The 23,334-nt window shown below is 41.5% G+C and overlaps 1 protein-coding gene across 1 annotated transcript in view; it reads right to left on the reverse strand.

The window, feature by feature from the left end:
* LOC126456876 (uncharacterized) overlaps positions 1 to 23,334 on the reverse strand; it is a 288,788-nt gene that overhangs the window by 231,977 nt on the left and 33,477 nt on the right. Inside the window, exon 2 of the mRNA XM_050092697.1 lies at positions 6,240 to 6,716. Within this exon, the coding sequence (XP_049948654.1) occupies positions 6,240 to 6,698 (459 nt within the window). The 5' untranslated portion in view covers positions 6,699 to 6,716. The remainder of the gene's footprint in view (positions 1 to 6,239; positions 6,717 to 23,334) is intronic.

Raw genomic sequence — 23,334 nt, forward strand, 5'->3', positions numbered from 1 at the left:
TACCCATGTGCTCAGTTGTAACACGTTGTATCGGAAAAAAATGGTTCAAATGGCTCTGAGCACTATGGGACTCAACTGCTGAGGTCATTAGTCCCCTAGAACTTAGAACTAGTTAAACCTAACTAACCTAAGGACATCACAAACATCCATGCCCGAGGCAGGATTCGAACCTGCGACCGTAGCTGTATCGGAAAAACCATTGATATCGGGCCCTTTGTTTATTGGGATTATTTTCTTGTTTCATTGTACTCTTCTTGTCCCTTCTGCTTGTACCTATAATTGTCAAACAACGTGTATTACCATTAATATCATACACTGCTGAACCAAAACATTATGACCACCTGGTTAATAGCTTGTTTGTCCGTCTTTAGAATGGAATACATCCCTGATTCTGCGTATCACGGATCCGACATTTTGTTAGTAGGTTTGTGGAGGTATATGGCATTAGATGTCGACGCACAGGTCAAGTAATTCGCGTAAATAACGGGCCGCTGATTTGCGTACGCGGTGATGGCGCCCGACAGCGACCCAGATGTGTTCCGTAGGGTTTGCATCAGCCGAGCTTGCCCGCCGAGACATCACAGTGAGTTCACTAGAATGCTTCAGAAACCATTGTTGCACGGTTATGGCACCGAGGCACGGACAATTATACTGCTGAAAGATGACATAACCGTCTGGGAAGACACCAAGCATGAAACGCTGCACGTGATTCGCATCTGCCAGTGTGTCTTCGGTTACTACCACAGGTCCTATGAAAGGGCAGGAGAATGTCTTCCACAGCATAATACTTCTCCCACGTTTCGTGAAGAGTCGTCGATGCCCAAATATTTTCCACCTAGTGGTAGTTTCACTGTTCTTCTACCACTTTTCTGCATGTAGCTCGTCAATATTCGACCAGCTTCACTGTTTTCGAGACACTCGTTCACAGGCCCTGCGTAATAATAATCTGCCCTTTGTCAAAGTCGCCTATCTCAATGGATTTTCCCTTTGCAGCCCATATCTTCGCTAGGGTGATTCCCCGCCCGTGTCCGTCCCGCTTACAAACTTCTGTTACCGCGTCACGTGCCCGAAACGCCACAAGGCGGCATCCAACGTCGTAATAGGTGATCATAATGTTTTGGCTTGTGAGTGTAAATGCAGATTATCAACGACGTGCGAAAGCAACCTATCGACATTTCACTTGCGATTCAAGAGCAAACAACATAAAGCAGGAAACGTTGAAAATACCCTAAAAATTCAGTACTAAGTACCTAAAGAAGATACAGTGGACAATCTGGATGAAATAGAAATTTACGCTCATAGAGAAAGATACCCAGAAGACATCAACAACAAACAAACAGTATTTAAGCATATAAAACCTAGAAAATTTTATGTACATTGTAAAAGAATATCGCAATAAACGCAAAATAATGTAATACTTTTCAGGTACATAAAAACCACAAAATACTATCTGCAAAAAAATTAAACGTAATCGCTAACTTTCCGCAAACAGAAATTCCATTGTAAACATATGGCATCACTGGATCCGAAGCTGTCAAAAAAGCTGTCAAAAATAACTTCACAAGATCGTGCTAATAAAAAGAAAACATATAAATAACGTGGTAATATCGTAACAAAAAGTCAACCGATATTTACGCTTCAAGATGGCATATGGACCACCAGCTAAGACGTAATCATAAGGTGTCATATGTATACACAGACTAACATACACGTAAAAACCTATTAAACCATCTTCAAAGATACCGGTACACTTGATCATGGCAAAATGTCGAAACGAGCTCGTCATGTAACTTGTATCATTACAAATAAATAAGTACTGCAGCGAAAAACTTGTGCTTTAAGTAGGATCTTTATTAGAACACGCTAACCAAGCGTATCAAAAAAAGTGGTTGAAATGGCTCTGAGCACTATGGGACTTAACTTCTGAGGTCATCAGTCCCCTAGAACTTAGAACTACTTAAAGCTAACTAACCTAAGGACATCACACACATCCATGCCCGAGGCAGGATTCGAACCTGCGACCGTAGCGGTCCCTGCGGTTCCAGACTCTATCGCCTAGAACCGCTCGGCCCCTACGGCCGGCTAACTGAGGGTATCCAAAATGCCGTCAGGTGATAATACAACTGAAGCACGGACAATATTGAAAGGCGTAGAATGCGGATTTTCACGGCTGGTATTTGCATAGTTACTGTTGTTTGTTTTGTACGCATAAGGCCTTGGCCCAAGGGATAGAATGAGGCCCATAAAACAAATATCAGTAATCAAACATTAAAAATATCATACTAAAAATCGCTAAAGAAGTAGTAGGTGAATAACTCAAAACGATCGAAAGAGGAGAGTTAACATTGGGAAGAATAGACAGAAGAAGCCACCTAAAAGAAAAAAAGCACATAGGGAATTTTTGCAGAAGCGACTGAGGAAGCTAAAGAAAAATATAATAAAATCAGAAATGATGTTCATGGGATACACTTATGAATAGAGTCGAACGCGACAGTCAAGGTAGACAGAAAATAGCATACAGACTGATCAGGCAGTTGAAAGGCAGGAAGATGCTGTAAATATAAATATCATCCCTGCAGAAGACTGGATAAGTCATTACAAGAAATAATGATTTAATCTGGACGCAAAAGACCCACCGGAAGAAAACGCGGAGGAACTGATATATCTAATAGATCTGACATAATCAAAACAGGCAAAAGGTAAAAACATTCCTGAATTGTATGAAATTAACTCAGATCTGTTAAGATATTTTTTAGAATTCAGAACGCTCCATCTCAATAGCAAGTGTTGCCTTACAGGTGAAATATCAAAAGAATGGAGAATCGTTAAAACTATTTCACTATTTGAAAACGGAGACGGGAGTAACACAAATAATTACAAGAGAATCAGTCTCTTGAACGATATTTATAAAATCTACGGCAAAATAATTAGTGAAGGGCTTGGAAACATCTCGGATTCAATGGCAACGGCAAACGGGCTTCGTTAACGGAAGATCCAGTGCCGACGGCGTTTACCCTCTGAAAAAATTATACAAAAAAGACGAGAATTCAATTTGGAAACTCTCCTAGCATTTGTTGACTATTAACAAACATTTGACAGCATCCAAAGAAAAACCTCTGGTCAATAATGGGAAGGGCGCATGATAAAAGTATAAAAATGTGCGAAGGTAAATATGATGACACAAAAATAAGAATAGGTACTGGCCAAGAGCTGACAACAAAAACACAGATAAACCAGGGCGTAAGGCAAGGCTGTACTATGTCACCAACACTGTCCAACATGTACATCGATGACTTGGTCAGGGAACAGACAAAGGAGGGAATATCTTAGGGTACAAGAGTGGTGACGCGAGAATATCTAAATATGATGCTTTTTGCAGACGACCAGGAAGTCATACAGGACACTGAGGACACATTACAAATAGCGATAAATAGATTGGACAATATAAGCCTGAATTGTAATCTGAAGATATCGACAACAAAAACAATGCCCTTTTTTGAAAATATCCGTAAGGGTTACGTAATCAGCAATAAAACAATAATAGAACAGTTATCCCATTTTTAATACCTACGATATGGCATAACTTTTAATGAAGTGAAAGACATAAGTAATAAAATTAACATTTGTTAACATATATGTGACACGATAACATTAAAGTGTAAAAAGAGAACAGAAAGCGAAATGAAATTCTATGAAGTCTGGCTTTATCGACAATACTATACGGAGCAGAAAGTTGGGCACTGAGATCAAAAGGCCTAAGCCAACTTGAAACATCAGAAATGACGTTCCTTAGATCAGTGAAATGCTGCGCACGGTAAGACGAAATAAGAAATGAAGAAATGATGAAAGAACTGGAGTACAGCCATTAACGGAAAAAGTAATCCAACGAAAGCAGGAGTGGAAAGAGGATGTATTGCGTACGTCACCTCAGAGAATCTCTCGAGAAGTGATCTATGGGGTTCCCATATGTTTCGTCAAATGAAGAGTTGGTAATAAATTATCGATTTCTGCTGCAAAAAGTTCTTCCATTACTGTGGGGTCAAAGCAGACATGGACATAATTAATTCTAGATGTCCTCGATCAGAATTATCTGAGATGAAACTGATACTGAAATCTCCACATAGAATAAGTCATTGCTGCTGAGTCTTATTACTAAACCCCTCTAACTGCAAGGCGAAGTTTACAACATTTCATGTTGGGGCTTGTAGACTGTCAGTTCCCTCCAGCAGTACTTCGGACATTAGTCGAGTCCATGGCACGTCGTCTTGCGGGGGTAATACACGACATTATGCAGGTGTATCAGTTTCTTTGGCTCTTCACTGTATTTAAAGAAATATAGAAGAGCGGTGACGTGACAGTTACTTCCAAAGGGGATGTAAAAAAGGAATAAAATAAAAATGCTGGCGCAACGAAGTCCCGCAAGCCAAAATCTACATCTACATCCATACTCAGCAAACCACCTGACGGTGTGTGGCGGAGGGTACCTTGAGTACCTCTATGGGTTCTCCCGTCTATTCCAGTCTCGTATTGATTGTGGAAAGAATGATTGTCGGTATGCCTCTGTGTGGGCTCTAATCTCTCTGATTTTATCCTCATGGCCTCTTCGCGAGATATACGTAGGAGGGAGCAATATACTGCTTGACTCCTCGGTGAAGGTATGTTCTCGAAATTTCAACAAAAGCCCGTACCGAGCTACTGAGCGTCTCTCCTGCAGAGTCTTCCACTGGAGTCTATCTATCATCTCCGTAACGCTTTCGCGATTACTAAATGATCCTGTAACGAAGCGCGCTGCTCTCCGTTGGATCTTCTCTATCTCTTCTATCAACCCTATCTGGTACGGATCCCACACTGCTGAGCAGTATTCAAACAGTGGGCGAACAAGTGTACTGTAACCTACTTCCTTTGTTTTCGGATTGCATTTCCTTAGGATTCTTCCAATGAATCTCAGTGTGGTATCTGCTTTACCGACGATCAACTTTATATGATCATTCCATTTTAAATCACTCCTAATGCGTACTACCAGATAATTTATGGAATTAACTGCTTCCAGTTGCTGACCTCCTACATTATAGCTAAATGATAAGGGATCTTTCTTTCTATGTATTCGCAGCACATTACACTTGTCTACATTGAGATACAATTGCCGTTCCCCGCACCATGCGTCAATTCGCTGCAGATCCTCCTGCATTTCAGTACAATTTTCCATTGTTACAACCTCTCGATATACCACAGCATCATTCGCAAAAAGCCTCAGTGAACTTCCGATGTCATGCACAAGGTCATTTACGTATATTGTGAACAGCAACGGTCCTACGACACTCCCGTGCGGCACACCTGAAATCACTCTTACTTCGGAAGACTTCTCTCCATTGAGAATGACATGCTGCGTTCTGTTATCTAGGAACTCTTCAATCAAATCCCACAATTGGTCTGATAGTCCATATGCTCTTACTTCGTTCATTAAACGACTGTGAGGAACTGTATCGAACGCTTTGCGGAAGTCAAGAAACACGGCATCTACCTGGGAACCCGTGTCTATGGCCCTCTGAGTCTCGTGGACGAATAGCGCGCACTGGGTTTCACACGATCGTCTTTTTCGAAACCCATGCTGATTCCTACAGAGTAGATTTATAGTCTCCAGAAAAATGATTATACTAGAACATAATACGTGTTCCAAAATTCTACAGCTAATCGACGTTAGAGATGTAGATCTATAGTTCCGCACATCTGTTCGACGTCCCTTCTTGAAAACGGGGATGACGTGTGCCTTTTTCCAATCTTTTGGAACACTACGCTCTTCTAGAGACCTACGGGACACCGCTGCAAGAAGGGGGGCAAGTTCCTTCGCGTACTCTGTGTAAAATCGAACTGGTATTCCATCAGGTCCAGCGGCCTTTCCTCTTTTGAGCGATTTTAATTGTTTCTCTATCCCTCTGTCGTCTATTTCGATATCTACCATTTTGTCATCTGTGCGAAAATCTAGAGGAGGAACTACAGTGCAGTCTTCCTCTGTGAAACAGCTTTGGAAAAAGACATTTAGTATTTCGGCCTTTAGTCTGTCATCCTGTGTTTCAGTACCATTTTGGTCACAGAGTGTGTAGACATTTTGTTCTGATCCACCTACCGCTTTGACATAAGACCAGAATTTCTTAGGATTTTCTGCCAAGTCAGTACATAGAACTTTAGTCTGGCCTACCTGTCAAAGGTAATTTCGCGGAGATCCATCCGGGAATACTTACTGTCTCTTGATTGATCGTCTGGCCTCTAAGACTTTCCGACGTGTTGTGGTGCCAGCAGGGCGGGGGATTGTGTGTGACGAGCCACACGGCGTACCGCTCCCGGCAGGGATTTGCAGACGCCTCCCAGACGGCGCCGAAGTGCGCGTAGCTGAGGATGTGGTAGCTGATGCACACGGTCCAGCTGGTGTTGCGGCCCGAGAGGGCCTCGTAGTCGGGCGACGTCGCGACCAGCGTGGCGTCGCGCTCGCTCGGCGGCTGAGCGTCACTGAAGGCCGCGCCGCACGCCAGCACCGTTTCGGGGGCGGGCTGGCGGAAAAAGGTCGAGCACCAGCGGCGCACCTCCGGCAACCGCGGAAGGACCTGCGAGCACGTCGGGCGGCAGGCGTCCGCAGACCGCAGCCCCGCCGCGTCCTTTATCACTGACAGCAGCAGCGGCAGCAGGAGCAAGGGCCGCAGCATCGCAGCTCTGCCAGTAGCCTGCCAAGAAACGCGTTCCTTAATGTTTTCTGTCCAGAGATGGCAAAAGTTTCTGAGAAATGTTATACCGGCTTCGATAAATCTTCATAGCGACATCGATGGTGTCCATGTATCAGACGTGAGCAATCGATATTTTCGTTATATCTGATTTTCAACTCCTCAAAAACGAAGGTTCTGCTTTGATTTAGATGAAGTATGATCATTTAAATTTTTTCTACGAAAGGCCTGTGATAACTTTTATCAAAAAATTTGTTTAGTTATTATGACAAATGCGAGTGAAATGATAATTAAATGGACACCCTAGCTGCAAACAGGCGTTGATGTACTTCATTGGGTACATGTTGAAAATGTGTGCCCCAAGTGGGACTCGAACCCGGGAACGCCTGCTTACATGGCAGACGCTCTATCCACCTTTTTTTTTTGGAAATCTCATTTTGTTCGCTTTAGTTCGTTCCATCTGCTCGGGGCGGACGTCGTAAGACATTCGTTTTAACTCAGTTTTTTTTTAATTACAGAGGCAGCTAACCCTCTGACCGAACACGCTGAGCTACCGTGCCGGCGTCCATCTGAGCCACCGAAGGCACAGAGAATAGTGCGCCTGCAGGGAATTATCCCTTGCACTCTCCCAATGAGCCCCTCATACCCGACATGTCCACACCACTACATTCGTAGTGCGCCTAATAGATGTTTGCCCCTCATACTCATTACTCGTGGCAGATTAATCTACCAAGTTCCGTACGAGTTCGGGGATAGCTTGTGCATTCGCACAAGAAGGTCAATGGTCGGGAAGCCATATTTTAACTATAAATGACGGTAGTATCTGTTCCCGAAAGAACAGTAATCGTTGATGACCATGCAGCTTTGCTAGAAACGAAATGATAATCAAATGGACACCCTAGCTGCAAATAGGCGTTGATGTACTTCATTGGGGACATGTTGAAAATGTGTGCCCCAACCGGGACTCGAACCCGGAATCTCCTGCTTACATGGTTGGGGCGCACATTTTCAACAAGTCCCCAATGAAGTACATCAACGCCTGTTTCCAGCTAGGCCGTCCATTTAATTATCATTTCATTTCTAGCAAAGCTGCATGGTCATCAACGCTTACTGTTCTTTCGGGAACAGTTACTACTGTCATTTATAAATAAATGCGAGTGACGTTCCATAAGTAATACAACAGACATTTCTTTTCTCGGTCAACTTCGGTTCAGAAAATGCTGAATTTGTTGTGGGGCACCACGACATGTACCATCTTCAGCCACTGTAATACCATGAAGATCCAATACACCGCGGCGCTATACGTAGCCTTCAATCTGGCGTCTGACTTCCAAAAGCAGAGAGCTGTTAGTGAACTTCTTTTGGCGGAAAATCAGAACATCGGAGATATTGATATGCGCCTGCAGGTCTACGGAGATCTGATGATGAACAAAAGCACGACGAGTAGTTGGGCGATGTGTCTGTCATCATCGCAACAAGGTCGCACAAACGTGTCCTGTCTCCCGTGTGCCAGCCGGCCGCACACTGCCGTGACTCTTGCAGTGTTGGAACGTGCGGACACTCTCATTCCAGGTGATCGACGGATCACAATCAAACTCCTCGCTGCTCAACTGGGCGTCTCTCTTGACAGTGGTGACACACTCTTCCATCAACTGGAGTACTCAAAGGTGTGTACCCGCTGGGTTCCTCACCGTCTTGCAGAGGACGATAAAGAGGAACGAAGGACCATCTGTGAGGAATCACTTGCCCATTATGAGGATAATCGTGACAAGTTTATGTCACTAGTGATGAAACATGTGCATGGGGGCTTAATTGTATATAATGCAAATAATTTTTCAAGTTTTGTAGCTGACTGTCCGGTTACGCAGTCTCGTAACCGGTTGGCCCTGAGTAGTATTAGTACGCAATCTGACTGCATAGAATAAGAACAAAGAATGAAAGAAAACTTCCGTTAACACAATTAATTAATGAAGTCCCCAGCAACTATAAAACCTACGAAACAGCAAAACACAAGTGTAACTGTTCTGTGTGTGGAAGTGTGATTCAACGTACACATCTGGCACGGTTCTTCCTCAATAAGACAAGGTATTTTAAGCACCATTTACACTGAAGTAATTAAAAAAAAACAGAAATACTATAATTGCACAAAGAAACCAGAATTACACTCTAATACATGAACACAAGCCAGATGCTTTGTTGACTGAACCTGTGACCAAGAGACATTGTTAGGACATTTGAAATAAAAAAAATTTCTTTACCTTCATATATATTGACGAAACATACACTCTGATCATTACAACATCCGCAATCGAACAGCATCGGCTGTCTAGCCCATCAGAACAACTGCATACAACATGGTCACAACTAGTCACGGCTACATCAGAACTCCTACTGCCCACTTCTCAATAAGCACTCTCCACGACGACTTCTCGACAAGCACTCTCCACTACGACTTCTCAACAAGCACTGCCAGTGGAGGCGGCGGAATAAAACTCTTTGGCGCAATCTCTGGCGCTGTGACTCAGTGTAGCCACCTTTCATATGCCCTTCCTCCACGGGCTAGAATTTGATGGTATTTTTGCCAGCATTGGTGGTGAAAATACCACCAAATTCGTCCAAAGAAAAAAAAATTGCAGACAAAAATAAAAGATAATATTAATAAGTAAATATCACATAACTAGATAAATTTTGGCTTTGCACTGACCCTTCAATAACCTAATATATAAAATACAGTAAGGAATACAAATGCTTGCATACATACGATTTTACATAATAGTTTACACAAGTATCATGTGGATAAACAATTCAATCAATAGCGTCAGCCATGACGAATAGGTGCAGGTAAGAGTCTCATAACATCTCATAAACAGTAAACACACAAAAAATCAGTTTATACAAATATTCACATAAAATCCTTTCAATAGTTCAATAAACAAGTAGAATTCCTCAGAGTAGTTGACAGTTCCAACAGTAGCACCCAGCAATGATCAACAGGTGCAAATAGCAGTCTCATAACATTTCATCAGCAGTATTTAAACAGCTTCAACAGCGGCACCCAAAAATTGCGAGCAGGCACAGTCACCAACAAGTGACATTATCTCAGTAGAAGCAGTCCATTAGTGGCACCCAGTAATGTCGAACAGGTGCAGACACCAACAAGTGACATTATTTCAGCAGAAGCAGTCCATCAGTGGCACCCAGCAATGTTGAGCAGGTGCAGACACCAACAAGTGACTTCGTTTCAGTAGAAGCAGTCCATCAGTTGCACCCAGCATTGTTGAACAGGTGCAGACACCAACAAGTGACATTATCTCAGTAGAAGCAGTCCATCAGTGGCACCCAGCAATGTTGAGCAGGTGCAGACATCAACAAGTGACATCATTTCAGTAGAAGCAGTCCATCAGTGGCACCCAGTAATGTTGAGCAGGTGCAGACACCAACAAGTGACATTATCTCAGTAGAAGCAGTCCATCAGTGGCACCCAGTAATGTTGAACAAGTGCAGGTAACACTCCATAATATTCACTATCACTAATTAGACAGTTAATCAGAGTTAATTAGCCCAAATTAAACATCTCCTAGTGGCACCTATCATGTTGAACAAGTGCACGTAACAGTCCATAATATTCACTATCACTAATTAGACAGTTCATCAGAGTTCATTAGCACAAATTAAACATCTCCTAGTGGCACTCATCATGTTGAACAAGTGCAGGTAACAGTCCATAATATTCAATATCACTAATTAGACAGTTCATCAGAGTTTATCAGCAGAAATTAAACATTTCCAAGTGGCACCCAGCAATGTTGAATAGGTGCAAGCACGAACAACAGTTTGAAGGCACACACAATTGCCTTTACAAAATTATTATCAATGTTCTTACACTAAACATACAAATTATAATAAACGCACAAATGATATCAGATAATTGTCATATTAAATATTACAAATACACAAATATCAGTAAACCTATAATATTTATGGGTGTCAGTGCAAGCCACAACAAACAAGTAAAATAATATTTAGGAGATAGGTCGGTACCAATTATTTGGGATTAGGAAAGGAAAACACACTCACTCATCTTTCATCCACATTAAGTACTACTGTGTAATTGAATAGTGTTAACTGTGTAAATGCAATTCTGTCCAAAATTTTATGTCCAACTTGTGTATCAAGTAGTAGTGGTAACAGTGTATAACAGTCAATAATCGTTAGTCAATGTCATAGTCATCATGTCAAGACCAATGTTTGCCAAGCCAAATCAAAATGTACAGTTGCTGAACAACTGTCAGTGTGCCAAGATATGCAATTGCTTCCTCTCTCCAAAAAAAAGTATATACTGCTTAGTGATTTAACAAAGTGTGTGTGTAGACTATCTTCCTTCCACTTGAGTGTTCTAGTCTGCCATCTTCATCCTCCTTGTTCCATATAAACCAAAAAAAAAAAAAAAAATAGTGCTCCTCACTTACTTCACCTCTTATCCACCAAAACTCCAATAATCATTATCATCGCATAATCATAATACTTTAATAATACCTCTTACGTCGATACATATAAGCCTTATCATCAATATCATTTACCTGACCTCTTGTCCACCAAAACTCCAATAATCATCAACTTCACACAATTTCAATACCTCAATAATACTTCTTCAATACGTCGATACATATAAACCTTATTACCAATATCATTTCACTTCCATAACAACTCTTTCCTCTAGTCAGTCTCCTGGAACAAGTACAGACAAAATCCTAGTGCAAACTTCAATTTACCATCCCATGCAATCCGAAGACACAATGTCCACACACAAGCTCTGTGTAGTCCACCTGAGCCAAATCTTCTACTCATTATGAATTATAAAATACATTTTGGTTACGTTGTCCATCATAAAATAAAAGAAATGCATACATGACCTCTAACAGCCTTCAGTTTGAATAACTTTCAGTAAGTAGGTGCGAGTACGTAGTATGAAAGATCACATAAAACTTTGAGTGAATAAATCGTAATATTTCACAGTGTGTACACCACTTCAAGAATCATGGCAAAACAGAAGCAAACATGTGGAGTATTTCTTGTGTCAAGTGTCACTTACTATTTCAATTGCTCACGAAGAATGCAGTGTAATAACTGTCAATGGTCTAAACCTAGTATTGGTATTTCATGTCGTTAGCTTCCTTTCTATTAGCATAAATTTATACAGCTTCCATAAAGCCTCCAGCTCATGGCAGTTCATTTTCTTATCTTAAAATATAAAGCACTGAGCGTAAGTAAAACATGCAATAGCGAGTAAATATACCAGTAGAGAACACAATGTCAACAAATGGATGTAGCACAATCCCTACAACGAGGCTCTGCCAAGCGAACAATCTATAATTAATACCATAGTGTGACCTAAACTCCACGTTCGTGCACCGTATATCAGCATTTCCATATACCAAATTAAAGAGTAGTTATGACAACAAAACAGAAATGTATAAATGTCCAATCCATACGCAAAGCAGCCAATATATATCTTACATAATAAACAGGTCATTAGCATCATATCAGCATAAGCAAATAAATGTTCATATGTAATCTTAATAAGTAAACATGAAGGCGCAAGCAGATAAATCACAAAGTATAACCTACATACATAACCATATCAGCACAACTAATCAGCTGACAATAATAATTTAAATAAATAAGCACAGCAGACAAATAATAAAAAAAATGTGACATCAGTGAAAAAGAAGTGCAGCCAAGCGATGCATAATATACGTAATTAACAACCCTGTTCATTTAACAATGATTGATTAAATCAGTTAACACAAAGTATAAATCACGTAATCGCGAGCAGCAAATTACGTCTAAAGTACGCACCTAAGGGGACATATGTTACCTGAAAAATAAACTCAATTAATAGTTACCTTTTTAGTTTATTAGTTTCTTCTTCGAAATTACATTCTTCCTGTAAATTTCTCGATAGCAAGTCCTCTTAACGTCGGACACACACAGAATTTACCTGAAGTTCTTAAATATTTTATACAACCGTATCCTGAAAAACACTGAACGTTAATAACATAATTTATCAAGTCACTATAGCTTTATACTGAATCGAATCAGAGAAATTAGACTGTGTATTTGTTTACGGCTGTCAGTGCATTCGCACTGAGCGCTCGTTCAGCTGTAGGTACGCGTGACGTAGCAAGTAATTGTTTGCGGTCAACGACTGCCTTGTGCGGCGTGCAGACTTGACTGTTGCTTTGAGTATGTGCCGTCGCCGGAACACGGTGTGGTATCCTTGTATTCTCTGCATGTTTACGTATAACTATTAGTTTTTCAAAAGTATGTCATTCCACAAAAATTTTAACGTTCGATATATGATGTATTCCCTTAGAGTGCCGAGATTTAAGAGTTTCTACTTCGACAGTGTTATCATGAGTAATTTTGCGAACTCTATATGGACCGTTATAAAGCAGAAAAAATTTGCAACACAAGCCTTTTCCTTTGTGAGACAAACGATGAGACTTAATTAACACCTTTTGACCAACTGACAAGGTTTTTAAACGACCAGGACGTTTAGCTGATTTCTCTCTTCTAGCAGCCGCAGATGCAATATTTTGTAGAGCCAGGTTGACAACTTCAGAATGCCGCAGTTTCCGTGTAGGCGGAAAAGGAACGATTTCAGAAATGCGATTTGTCGGTGCTTTACTTTATAATATCAATATAGGCGGTAAAGAAGTTGAATAATTAGGGAGTTCATTCAGAATGTTTTGAAAAATATGAAGATACTGCTCCCAAGTTCTGTGATTCTGATGACAATAAAGTCGACACAATTTATTGATTTCCTTCATCCATCTCTCTGGAGCGTTAGATTGAGGGTGAAAAAGTGAAATGAAAATTGGTTTAATCTTACGACGCCGTAGAGTACGAAGCCAAATTTTAGAACGAAACTGTGATCCATTATCTGATATAACTTTATCAACACGACCCACTTCTTTAAGAAAATGTTTGATGAACGCGTTAGATACTCAACGAGCTGTTGCTTTACGTAAAGGTGTAAAACACACATATTTTGATGTCAATTCCACTGCTACCAAAATGTACGCAAAACCATTAGTAGACCGAACCACTGGACCGAACAAATCGACTGCAGCCATGTCCTTTAATTTCGCTGGAATGATAGGAAACAACGGTGCTCTGTGAGAAATAGTTGGCGGCTTAGCCTTTTGACATAATTTGCATTTGGCAAGAACAGATCGAATACGTTTTTCCACATTACTGAAGTAGCAGTTTTATCGTAATTTATGAAAGCATTTTCTGGGACCAAAGTGTGTATAACTGAAATGTATGTACCAAATCAATTTATTAACCCACTCATCAGGAATATAAACTAACCAAACAGAGTTGTCGACCTATTTTCGTTTAAAAAGAATGTCATTGCGAACTAAATAATACTGTCTAATCGCTACGCTTTCCTTTCTCCTCCACTTCTCCTTAATGCCCTTCCAGATTGGCTCCTTATTTTGCTCCTTAGCGATGTCCTGGAGCGAAGACGAAATAAAATTCTCAAACGCAACACCTTGAATATACATCAAACAATAATTGTTTCCTTTGCAGTCCTCTTCAGCACTTTGTTTCAAACCCATAGGTGCATGTGATAAAGCATCAGCAATAATATTTAAAGAACCCTGTATGTAAACAATACTAAAATCAAATTCCTGTAGATACAGCGCCCATCGTGACAGTCTTCCATGTGTTAATTTTGCTGACATAAGAAATTCCAGAGCTCGATGATTGGTGTAAACCTTAGTATGTCTGACATACAAAAATATGCGAAATTTTGTGAAAGCCCAAACAACAGCCAAAGCTTCAATTTCCGTAATCGAATAATTCTTTTCTGATTTAGAGAGAACACGAGTTCCAAATGCAATAGTTTTCTGTACTACAACGCTGTGTTCTTCTATCTCTGGAAATAAATGTGCACCTAGGCCTATGTATGATGAGTCCATCGCCAAACAAAAATCTTTAGATAAATCCGGATGTGAAAGAAGTGGAGCAGCAACTAAAGCATCACGAAGTTGTTCAAATTCTAATTGAGCTTCCTCATCCCAACACCGATTAGATTTCTTTCCAGATAGTTCACATAAACGAGGAGTGGCCAAATTGTCCAATCTAACAAAGTGTCTAAGAAAATTACAGACACCAAGGAAACTACGAACATCACGTTTTGTAGTCGGAACAGCATAATTACGAATAGCGTCTAGTTTCTCTGGATCAGGAGGAATACCTTCTGTAGAAATAATGTGACCGAGAAATTTCACCTGAGAACGACCAAATTCAGATTTTTCCAAGTTCACAGTAATACCAACTCTTGCAAAGATAAGTAATAATGAATCCAAAATTTTGTTGTGCTCACTCCAAAAACGTTTAGCAATAAGAATATCGTCAACATATGAAGTAATATTGTCACGAAGATAAACAGGTAAAATTTCGTTTAAACTACGAATGAATGCTGCAGAAGATATAGTAAGTCCAAACGGTAATTTACGAAATCACTTTGGGGTAAAATAGTCATAGCCGGTTATTTTTTTACCGACTCTCTAGATAGATTGATAGTCGAAGAGTTGTTTTGATAGATGCAAAGAATAGTAAAAGAGTAGGCAGCGGTGCAGAAAACTAAGAGGGAAATAGCACCACTACAGCTCGGGGCCCTGTGCACGCTACGGCGCATATTCACTTAGTGTAGTGAATCCCCTGAGGACTTTAATAGCCGCACATAAATTCCAGTTTGTGACTTAGTGGCCAATTTGGTGGAAGTGCGTACATAAATTGATCTAACCATAAACATGGATGTATGTCGTTCTTAGAATTGCGAAAGATCTTAAATTTCCGAACAGTTAAGAAGTGTTTATAGTCAAAGTTTTCTCCTCGTGGCGACAAAGACCTACCGCGTCTGGCCCAGTCCCAAAGTCGATTATTGTCAAGTTCGCGCGCCTGGCGCTCTCTTGTTGCTTCTCGTAAATGAAATAAATTACTTTCTTCAAACCCCTCTGCTATCTGTGATTCTAAATTTCTTCTGCTGTCTTTTCCTACGATTTCGCCTTCAATTTGTTTGACTAGCTTTCGTAATGCCTCAAATTCCCTTTTAACGCGTTCATTAAATTTTCCCTGATTTTCAACATGCTTATTTATGTTCTGGTACTCTTCGGTTTCTGCAAATGGCAATGGAGCTGTATCATCTGAATCTCTGTCCCCATTTAAACTAAGATTTGTCAATTTATCTGAAATCTCCCCAACTCTTTCCGATAAGTCACCTATTTGTTCTTTCTGTTTATTTACGTCTTCCGTAAGTGTCGCGTCTCGGGTTTCAGTATTGACACATTTAGTAGCTAACTGTTCATACTGTTCTGTTAGGTTATTTATTCTGTCATTTGGTACGGATTCCTCGATTCTTTCAAGTATTTCTTCCTTATCGTGTGCATGTTGTAAATTTAACTCTGAAAATTTTTGTACTATCACGCGATCTCTTTCTTCCTGTTCTCTATCCTGTTCCTTTTGTCTGATTTCTATTGAAATTAATCTATTATTGTGAGCATTCAAAATCGGTTGTACTTCTTCTCTAATTTCTTTCTTTGATTCATGTTTCATGTTTTTAAAACATGTCCCTATTCGTGAGTCTAACCGAGTTTCTATTTTTTTATCTCTGTCTTTATTTGAGGTCTGAACTGTGTTCCCAGTGAGTCTAACCGTGTTTCCATTGTTCCCATCCGTGATCCCAAATACAATATAGCACCCATCAACTGCTCCATATTAACTGGTTCGAAATTCTTTTCTCCCCTAACATTTCCCGCAAAACCAGCTTCCTTCGTCATAGCTGTAAAGCTATCTGTGTTCGATACTATTCCAGAATCTTCTGTCGTTAATCTCGAATTCTGAAAATTTTTTGATTGTGAAAAATTTTGAACTTGTTCTGGACTATTTTCCCGACTTATTAAATTGCTTTTACTTCATTATACATCATACTGTTCTCCTGTGTTGGCGAGTTCGCCATGTTAAGAATTTCGTCATTCTCACTATTCATCATTTTTGCCTTTTTCATCGATCGTGTAATCATTTACAAAACATACAAAACTCGTCACTATACGAAAATTACACACAATAACACTTTATCACCAACAATACCATTCACACGAAATGCTTCCCTCAAACACAATTAACGAACAATTGAAATCTTCATAATTGCACAAAATTGTCAAACGCGTATACAAGACATCAAAAATTAAATTCTGCAAAAATACCATTAGAAGAATGACAAGACGTCTACAAATGTTCAATTACCAAATCTACACATGCAATATAGACTACAATTACTTAACTACAAATTGCTACAACAATACTATTGTCTGCTATTTTTACTATCAGAAGATTCCAAGGGACGATCCGAAGCAGCGGTCGCCACGTGCATGGGGGCTTAATTAAGTAAAAATGCAAATAATTTTAATTTTTCGTAGCTGACTGTCCGGTTACGCAGTCTCGTAACCGGTTGGCCCTGAGTAGTAATACACTCCTGGAAATGGAAAAAAGAACACATTGACACCGGTGTGTCAGACCCACCATACTTGCTCCGGACACTGCGAGAGGGCTGTACAAGCAATGATCACACGCACGGCACAGCGGACACACCAGGAACCGCGGTGTTGGCCGTCGAATGGCGCTAGCTGCGCAGCATTTGTGCACCGCCGCCGTCAGTGTCAGCCAGTTTGCCGTGGCATACGGAGCTCCATCGCAGTCTTTAACACTGGTAGCATGCCGCGACAGCGTGGACGTGAACCGTATCTGCAGTTGACGGACTTTGAGCGAGGGCGTATAGTGGGCATGCGGGAGGCCGGGTGGCCGTACCGCCGAATTGCTCAACTCGTGGGGCGTGAGGTCTCCACAGTACATCGATGTTGTCGCCAGTGGTCGGCGGAAGGTGCACGTGCCCGTCGACCTGGGACCGGACCGCAGCGACGCACGGATGCACGCCAAGACCGTAGGATCCTACGCAGTGCCGTAGGGGACCGCACCGCCACTTCCCAGCAAATTAGGGACACTGTTGCTCCTGGGGTATCGGCGAGGACCATTCGCAACCGTCTCCATGAAGCTGGGCTACGGTCCCGCACACCGTTAGGCCGTCTTCCGCTCACGCCCCAACATCGTGCAGCCCGCCTCCAGTGGTGTCGCGACAGGCGTGAATGGAGGGACGAATGGAGACGTGTCGTCTTCAGCGATGAGAGTCGCTTCTGCCTTGGTGTCAATGATGGTCGTATGCGTGTTTGGCGCCGTGCAGGTGAGCGCCACAATCAGGACTGCATACGACCGAGGCACACAGGGCCAACACCCGGCATCATGGTGTGGGGAGCGATCTCCTACACTGGCCGTACACCACTGGTGATCGTCGAGGGGACACTGAATAGTGCACGGTACATCCAAACCGTCATCGAACCCATCGTTCTACCATTCCTAGACCGGCAAGGGAACTTGCTGTTCCAACAGGACAATGCACGTCCGCATGTATCCCGTGCCACCCAACGTGCTCTAGAAGGTGTAAGTCAACTACCCTGGCCAGCAAGATCTCCGGATCTGTCCCCCATTGAGCATGTTTGGGACTGGATGAAGCGTCGTCTCACGCGGTCTGCACGTCCTGCACGAACGCTGGTCCAACTGAGGCGCCAGGTGGAAATGGCATGGCAAGCCGTTCCACAGGACTACATCCAGCATCTCTACGATCGTCTCCATGGGAGAATAGCAGCCTGCATTGCTGCGAAAGGTGGATATACACTGTACTAGTGCCGACATTGTGCATGCTCTGTTGCCTGTGTCTATGTGCCTGTGGTTCTGTCAGTGTGATCATGTGATGTATCTGACCCCAGGAATGTGTCAATAAAGTTTCCCCTTCCTGGGACAATGAATTCACGGTGTTCTTATTTCAATTTTCAGGAGTGTAATACGCAATCTGACTGCATAGAATAAGAACAAAGAATGAAAGAAAACTTCCGTTAACACAATTAATTAATTAAGTCCCCAGCAACTATAAAACCTACGAAACAACAAAACACAAGTGTAACTGTTCTGTGTGTGGAAGTGTGATTCAACGTACACATCTGGCACGGTTCTTCCTCAATAAGACAAGGTATTTTAAGCACCATTTACACTGAAGTAATTAAAAAAAACAGAAATACTATAATTGCACAAAGAAACCAGAATTACACTCTAATACATGAACACAAGCCAAATGCTTTGTTGACTGAACCTGTGACCAAGAGACATTGTTAGGACATTTGAAATAAAAAAAATTTCTTTACCTTCATATATATTGACGAAACATACACTCTGATCATTACAACATCCGCAATCGAACAGCATCGGCTGTCTAGCCCATCAGAACACTGCATACAACATGGTCACAACTAGTCACGCCTACATCAGAACTCCTACTGCCCACTTCTCAATAAGCACTCTCCACGACGACTTCTCGACAAGCACTCTCCACTACGACTTCTCACAAGCACTGCCAGTGGAGGCGGCGGAATAAACCTCTTTGGCGCAATCTCTGGCGCTGTGACTCAGTGTAGCCACCTTTCACATGGGTTCATCACTTCGAACCGGAAACAAAATGGCATACATTGAGTGACGCCACACCACCTTTCCTGCGAAGAGAAAGTCAAAACTGACCCTCAGCCGATAAAGTAACGACGACGGTCTTCTGGGACTCTGAAGGAGTTATTCTGTTTGACGACTTCCATCATGGTGCAACAGTCAGTTCTGTAGTGTACTGTGCTGCCCTACGGAAATTGAAGAATTGACTTTAGCGTGTTATCATCACAAAAATGCAAGCGCACTGACAATGCAAGGTCTCATACAAGTCCGCGCCCCGACAGGAATTCACAAGACCCTACAACCGCGATATCAGACCTTCCGACTCCCATATGTTTGGCCCAATTAAGGAAGCACTCCGCGGGAAGCAGTTCGTGGATGATGAGGCGGTTATTGAGGCAGCAAGACGCTGGCTCCGTCGTCGACCAGTAGTGGTAGCATGCGAGCATATAGGCTCTCCCAGGAAGGTGCCGTAAGGCTACCGCAATGAGCGGAGATTATGTTACAAAATAGTATTTTGTAGCCAAAAGAGTGGGTATTGGAAACCTGGATTAAGCCAACCTGCTTGACAGAAAAAAAATTGTTGCATTACTTTCTGAACGCCCTTCGTTTTTTTTTAAATTTTCACTGCTTTTAAAGTATTGATCATTTGTAGAACTAATCAGTTACACTACATATACACTATTCAGTCATATTAAAGTGACCACCTATCGGAAGTCCTTTTCCAGGGCTGACCCCTGCGAGACATGCAGGAACAGACGTCTCAAAGGTACTTACTGGGACCTGGAGCCATGCCGACTCCAGTGCTGTGGCAAGCTGCGCAAGGTTTCTCCGTTCAGCATCCGTGGGACAGCCAGCCTGATCGAGGTGGTCCCACAGATTCTCGCTTGGGTTTAAATCCGGCGAGTGTGATGGCCAGGGGAGTACGGTAACTTCATCCTGGTGCTATTCGAATCACGCACATACCCCGCGAACTGCGTGAGACGTTCCATTGTCCTGCTGCTAGATTCCATCGTGGCGAGGAGAATCAGATAACATGTCGGGGTGGAGATGGTTCCCAAGGACAGTTGCATAAATGTGCTGATCCGTTGTCTCTTCCAGAATGACGAGATCACGCACGGAATGCCACGAAAACCTTCCCCAGACCGTAACGCTCCCTCCTGGTTTCAGGGTGTTTACTTTCAGACGTTTCACGCCGTACAAGTCAATGGCCATCTGTCCGATGGAGCATGAAACGTGGTTCATGTAAAAAGACCAACTGTCGCCACTCGGAAGGGACCAATTGAGTCCGAGGTTGAAAGTTCAGTCTTTTGTATAGCTCATTTGAAAGTGTTGTGTTAACAATTATGACAGGAAAAATATTAGCTACTAACGACTAACCACGTGCATCAGGAGTTCGACAGAAAATGAGTATCCGAGAGGTGCAGAGCGTATCCTTCTGTGGGATTTATGTATTACAGTTCACAATACGGACATCGTCGGGATTCAAGAAATGTCCAGAACAAACCATTACTTGCACCATGAACACCGAACGGAGAATGGCGCACCAAAGTGATCACAAACATTCTCAGTTCGCACCATCAAGATCTAAGACGAACTCCTTGAGAGTTACAAACCATACAACACGTTCAGACAGGTATCCACTCTTATTTATTTATCGTATGGTGACAACAGCAAATATTGAAAAATACATACAGTTTACAATTATACATTTAAGGATTTAGGTACAAAGCTAATATGTTCAATTTCTTTAAGTTAATAATTGAATAATAATAAAAAGAGGACATTTAAATTATAAAATTAGGACCGTTAATTAAAACGTATACGTTTAGTCAGAGCTCTACGTCTGTTGAATGGAGCCAGTTGATAGCAGAGGAAGCAGCATTAATAAAAGCACTGAATAGTCCTGGGTACTCTCGCATGACAGGTTCTCATCCTATTCAATCGTGTCCACTCACTTCTCTTCGGATCAAAGCCTGGTAGGATGGCAGATGGATATTGAATGCCTTGATGATTTATTGTTGCAGCATTCCATCTCCTGTACTACTCTTCTTTAGGGTCAAACTTCTTGTTTCTTTTTTCATTATGCCACAGTGGAGTGCGTGATATCAAGCGGTCATCTGGAGGAAGATCATTTAAGACTGCGTGAATCTGAAAGCCTTGGGGTAGTCGGGATGATGCAGCTTTCCCCATTCTCGATCGGTTGCTTCTTGGCGTCGCAATTTAAGTGGTGGAATGCTACTGAGGTGTGCAACCAAGGGATCGGTGCGCATTTTAGTGTACTCATAATAATTCTCATTGAATCATTTAGATGGATGTTGAAAGGTGGCTACACTGAGCCACTGCGCCAGAGATTGCGCCAAAGAGTATTATTAAGCCGCCTCCACAGTGCTTGTCGAGAGCTCGTAGTAGTCAGTGCCTGTCGAGGTCTCGTGGTAGTCAGTACTTGTTAAGAACTCGTAGCAGAGAGTGTTTGTAGGCAGTGCTTGCTGAGATGTGATATTGAAGAGTTCTGGTTGAGATGTGATAGTAGAGAGACGGTGTGAGATATAATGTAAGGATTAGAGTGATTTTCATCAATATAAACGAGGTAATAAACTCCGTTTCTTTTTATTTCAGTGTCCTAAATAATGCGTCATTACAGGTTCAGTCAACAAAGCATCTGGCGTGTGTTCTTGTATTAGAGTTTAATTTTGCTTTCCTTACGCAATTATAGTATTTGTAATTTTCTTTTATCACGTCAGTATAAATGGTATTTGAAATTTCTTGTCTTGTTGAAGAAGAACCGTGCCAGATGTGTACGTTAAGTCACACTCCCACACACAGAACAATTACATTTGTACTTTGGTTTTGTATGTTTTATAGTTGCTGGGGACTTAATTAATTGATTGTGTTAACGAAAATTTTCATTTCATTCTTTGTTGTTGTTCTTTGCAGTCAGATAGCGTAATAATACTAGTCAGGGCCAACCGTTTACGAAACAGCGTAATCGGACTTACAGCTACGAAAAATAAAAAGTATTTTCAATCATATTTAATTAAGCCCCCATGCACGTGGCGACCGCTGCTTCGGATCGTCCCTTGGAATTCTTCTGATTGTAAAAATAGTAGACCGTAGTATTGTTGTAGTAATTTGAGTTTAGTAATTGTAGTCTGTATTGCGTGTGTAGATTTGGTAATTGTCATTCTTCTAATGGTATTTTTCAAAATTTAAATTGTTGTCTTGTCTACGGGTTTGACAATTTAGTGCAATTATTTCAATTGTTCGATTAATCGTGTTTGAGGGAAACTTTTCATGTAAATGGTATTGTTGGAGATAAAGAGTCATTGTGTGTAATTTTCGTACAGTGACGAGTTTTGTATATTTTGTAAATGATTACGCGATCAATGAAAAAGGCAAAAATGATGAATAGTGAGAATAATGAAATTGTTGACATGGCGAACTCGCCAACACAGGACAACAGTATGATGAATAATGGAGTTGAAAACAATTTAATAAGTCGGGAAGACAGTCCGGAACCATTTCAAAATTTTTCTCAATTAGAAAATTCACAGAATACGAGATTAACGATAGAAGATTCTGAAATAGTATCGAACACAGATAGCTTTACAGCTATGACGAAGGAAACTGGTTTTGCGGGAAATGTTCGGGGCGAAAAGAATTTTGAACCATTTAATATGGAGCAGTTGATGGGTGCAATATTAAATTTGGGATCTGAATTAAAAACAGAGATGGGAACTTTACGATCTGAATTAAAAACTGATATGGGAACAATGGAAACACGGTTGGACTCACAAATAGTAACAATCAGAACTGAGATGGGAACACTGGAAACACGGCTAGGATCTGAATTAAAAACAGTGGCAACACGTTTAGAAACAGAGATGGAAACAATGGAAACACGGTTAGACTCACGAATAGGGACATGTTTCAAAAATATGAAAGATGAGTTAAAGAAAGAAATCAGAGAAGAAGTACAACCGATTTTGAATTCTCACAATAA

The sequence above is a fragment of the Schistocerca serialis genome, chromosome 2, assembly GCF_023864345.2.
Source record: "Schistocerca serialis cubense isolate TAMUIC-IGC-003099 chromosome 2, iqSchSeri2.2, whole genome shotgun sequence".
NCBI classification, from domain to species: Eukaryota; Metazoa; Arthropoda; class Insecta; order Orthoptera; family Acrididae; genus Schistocerca; species Schistocerca serialis.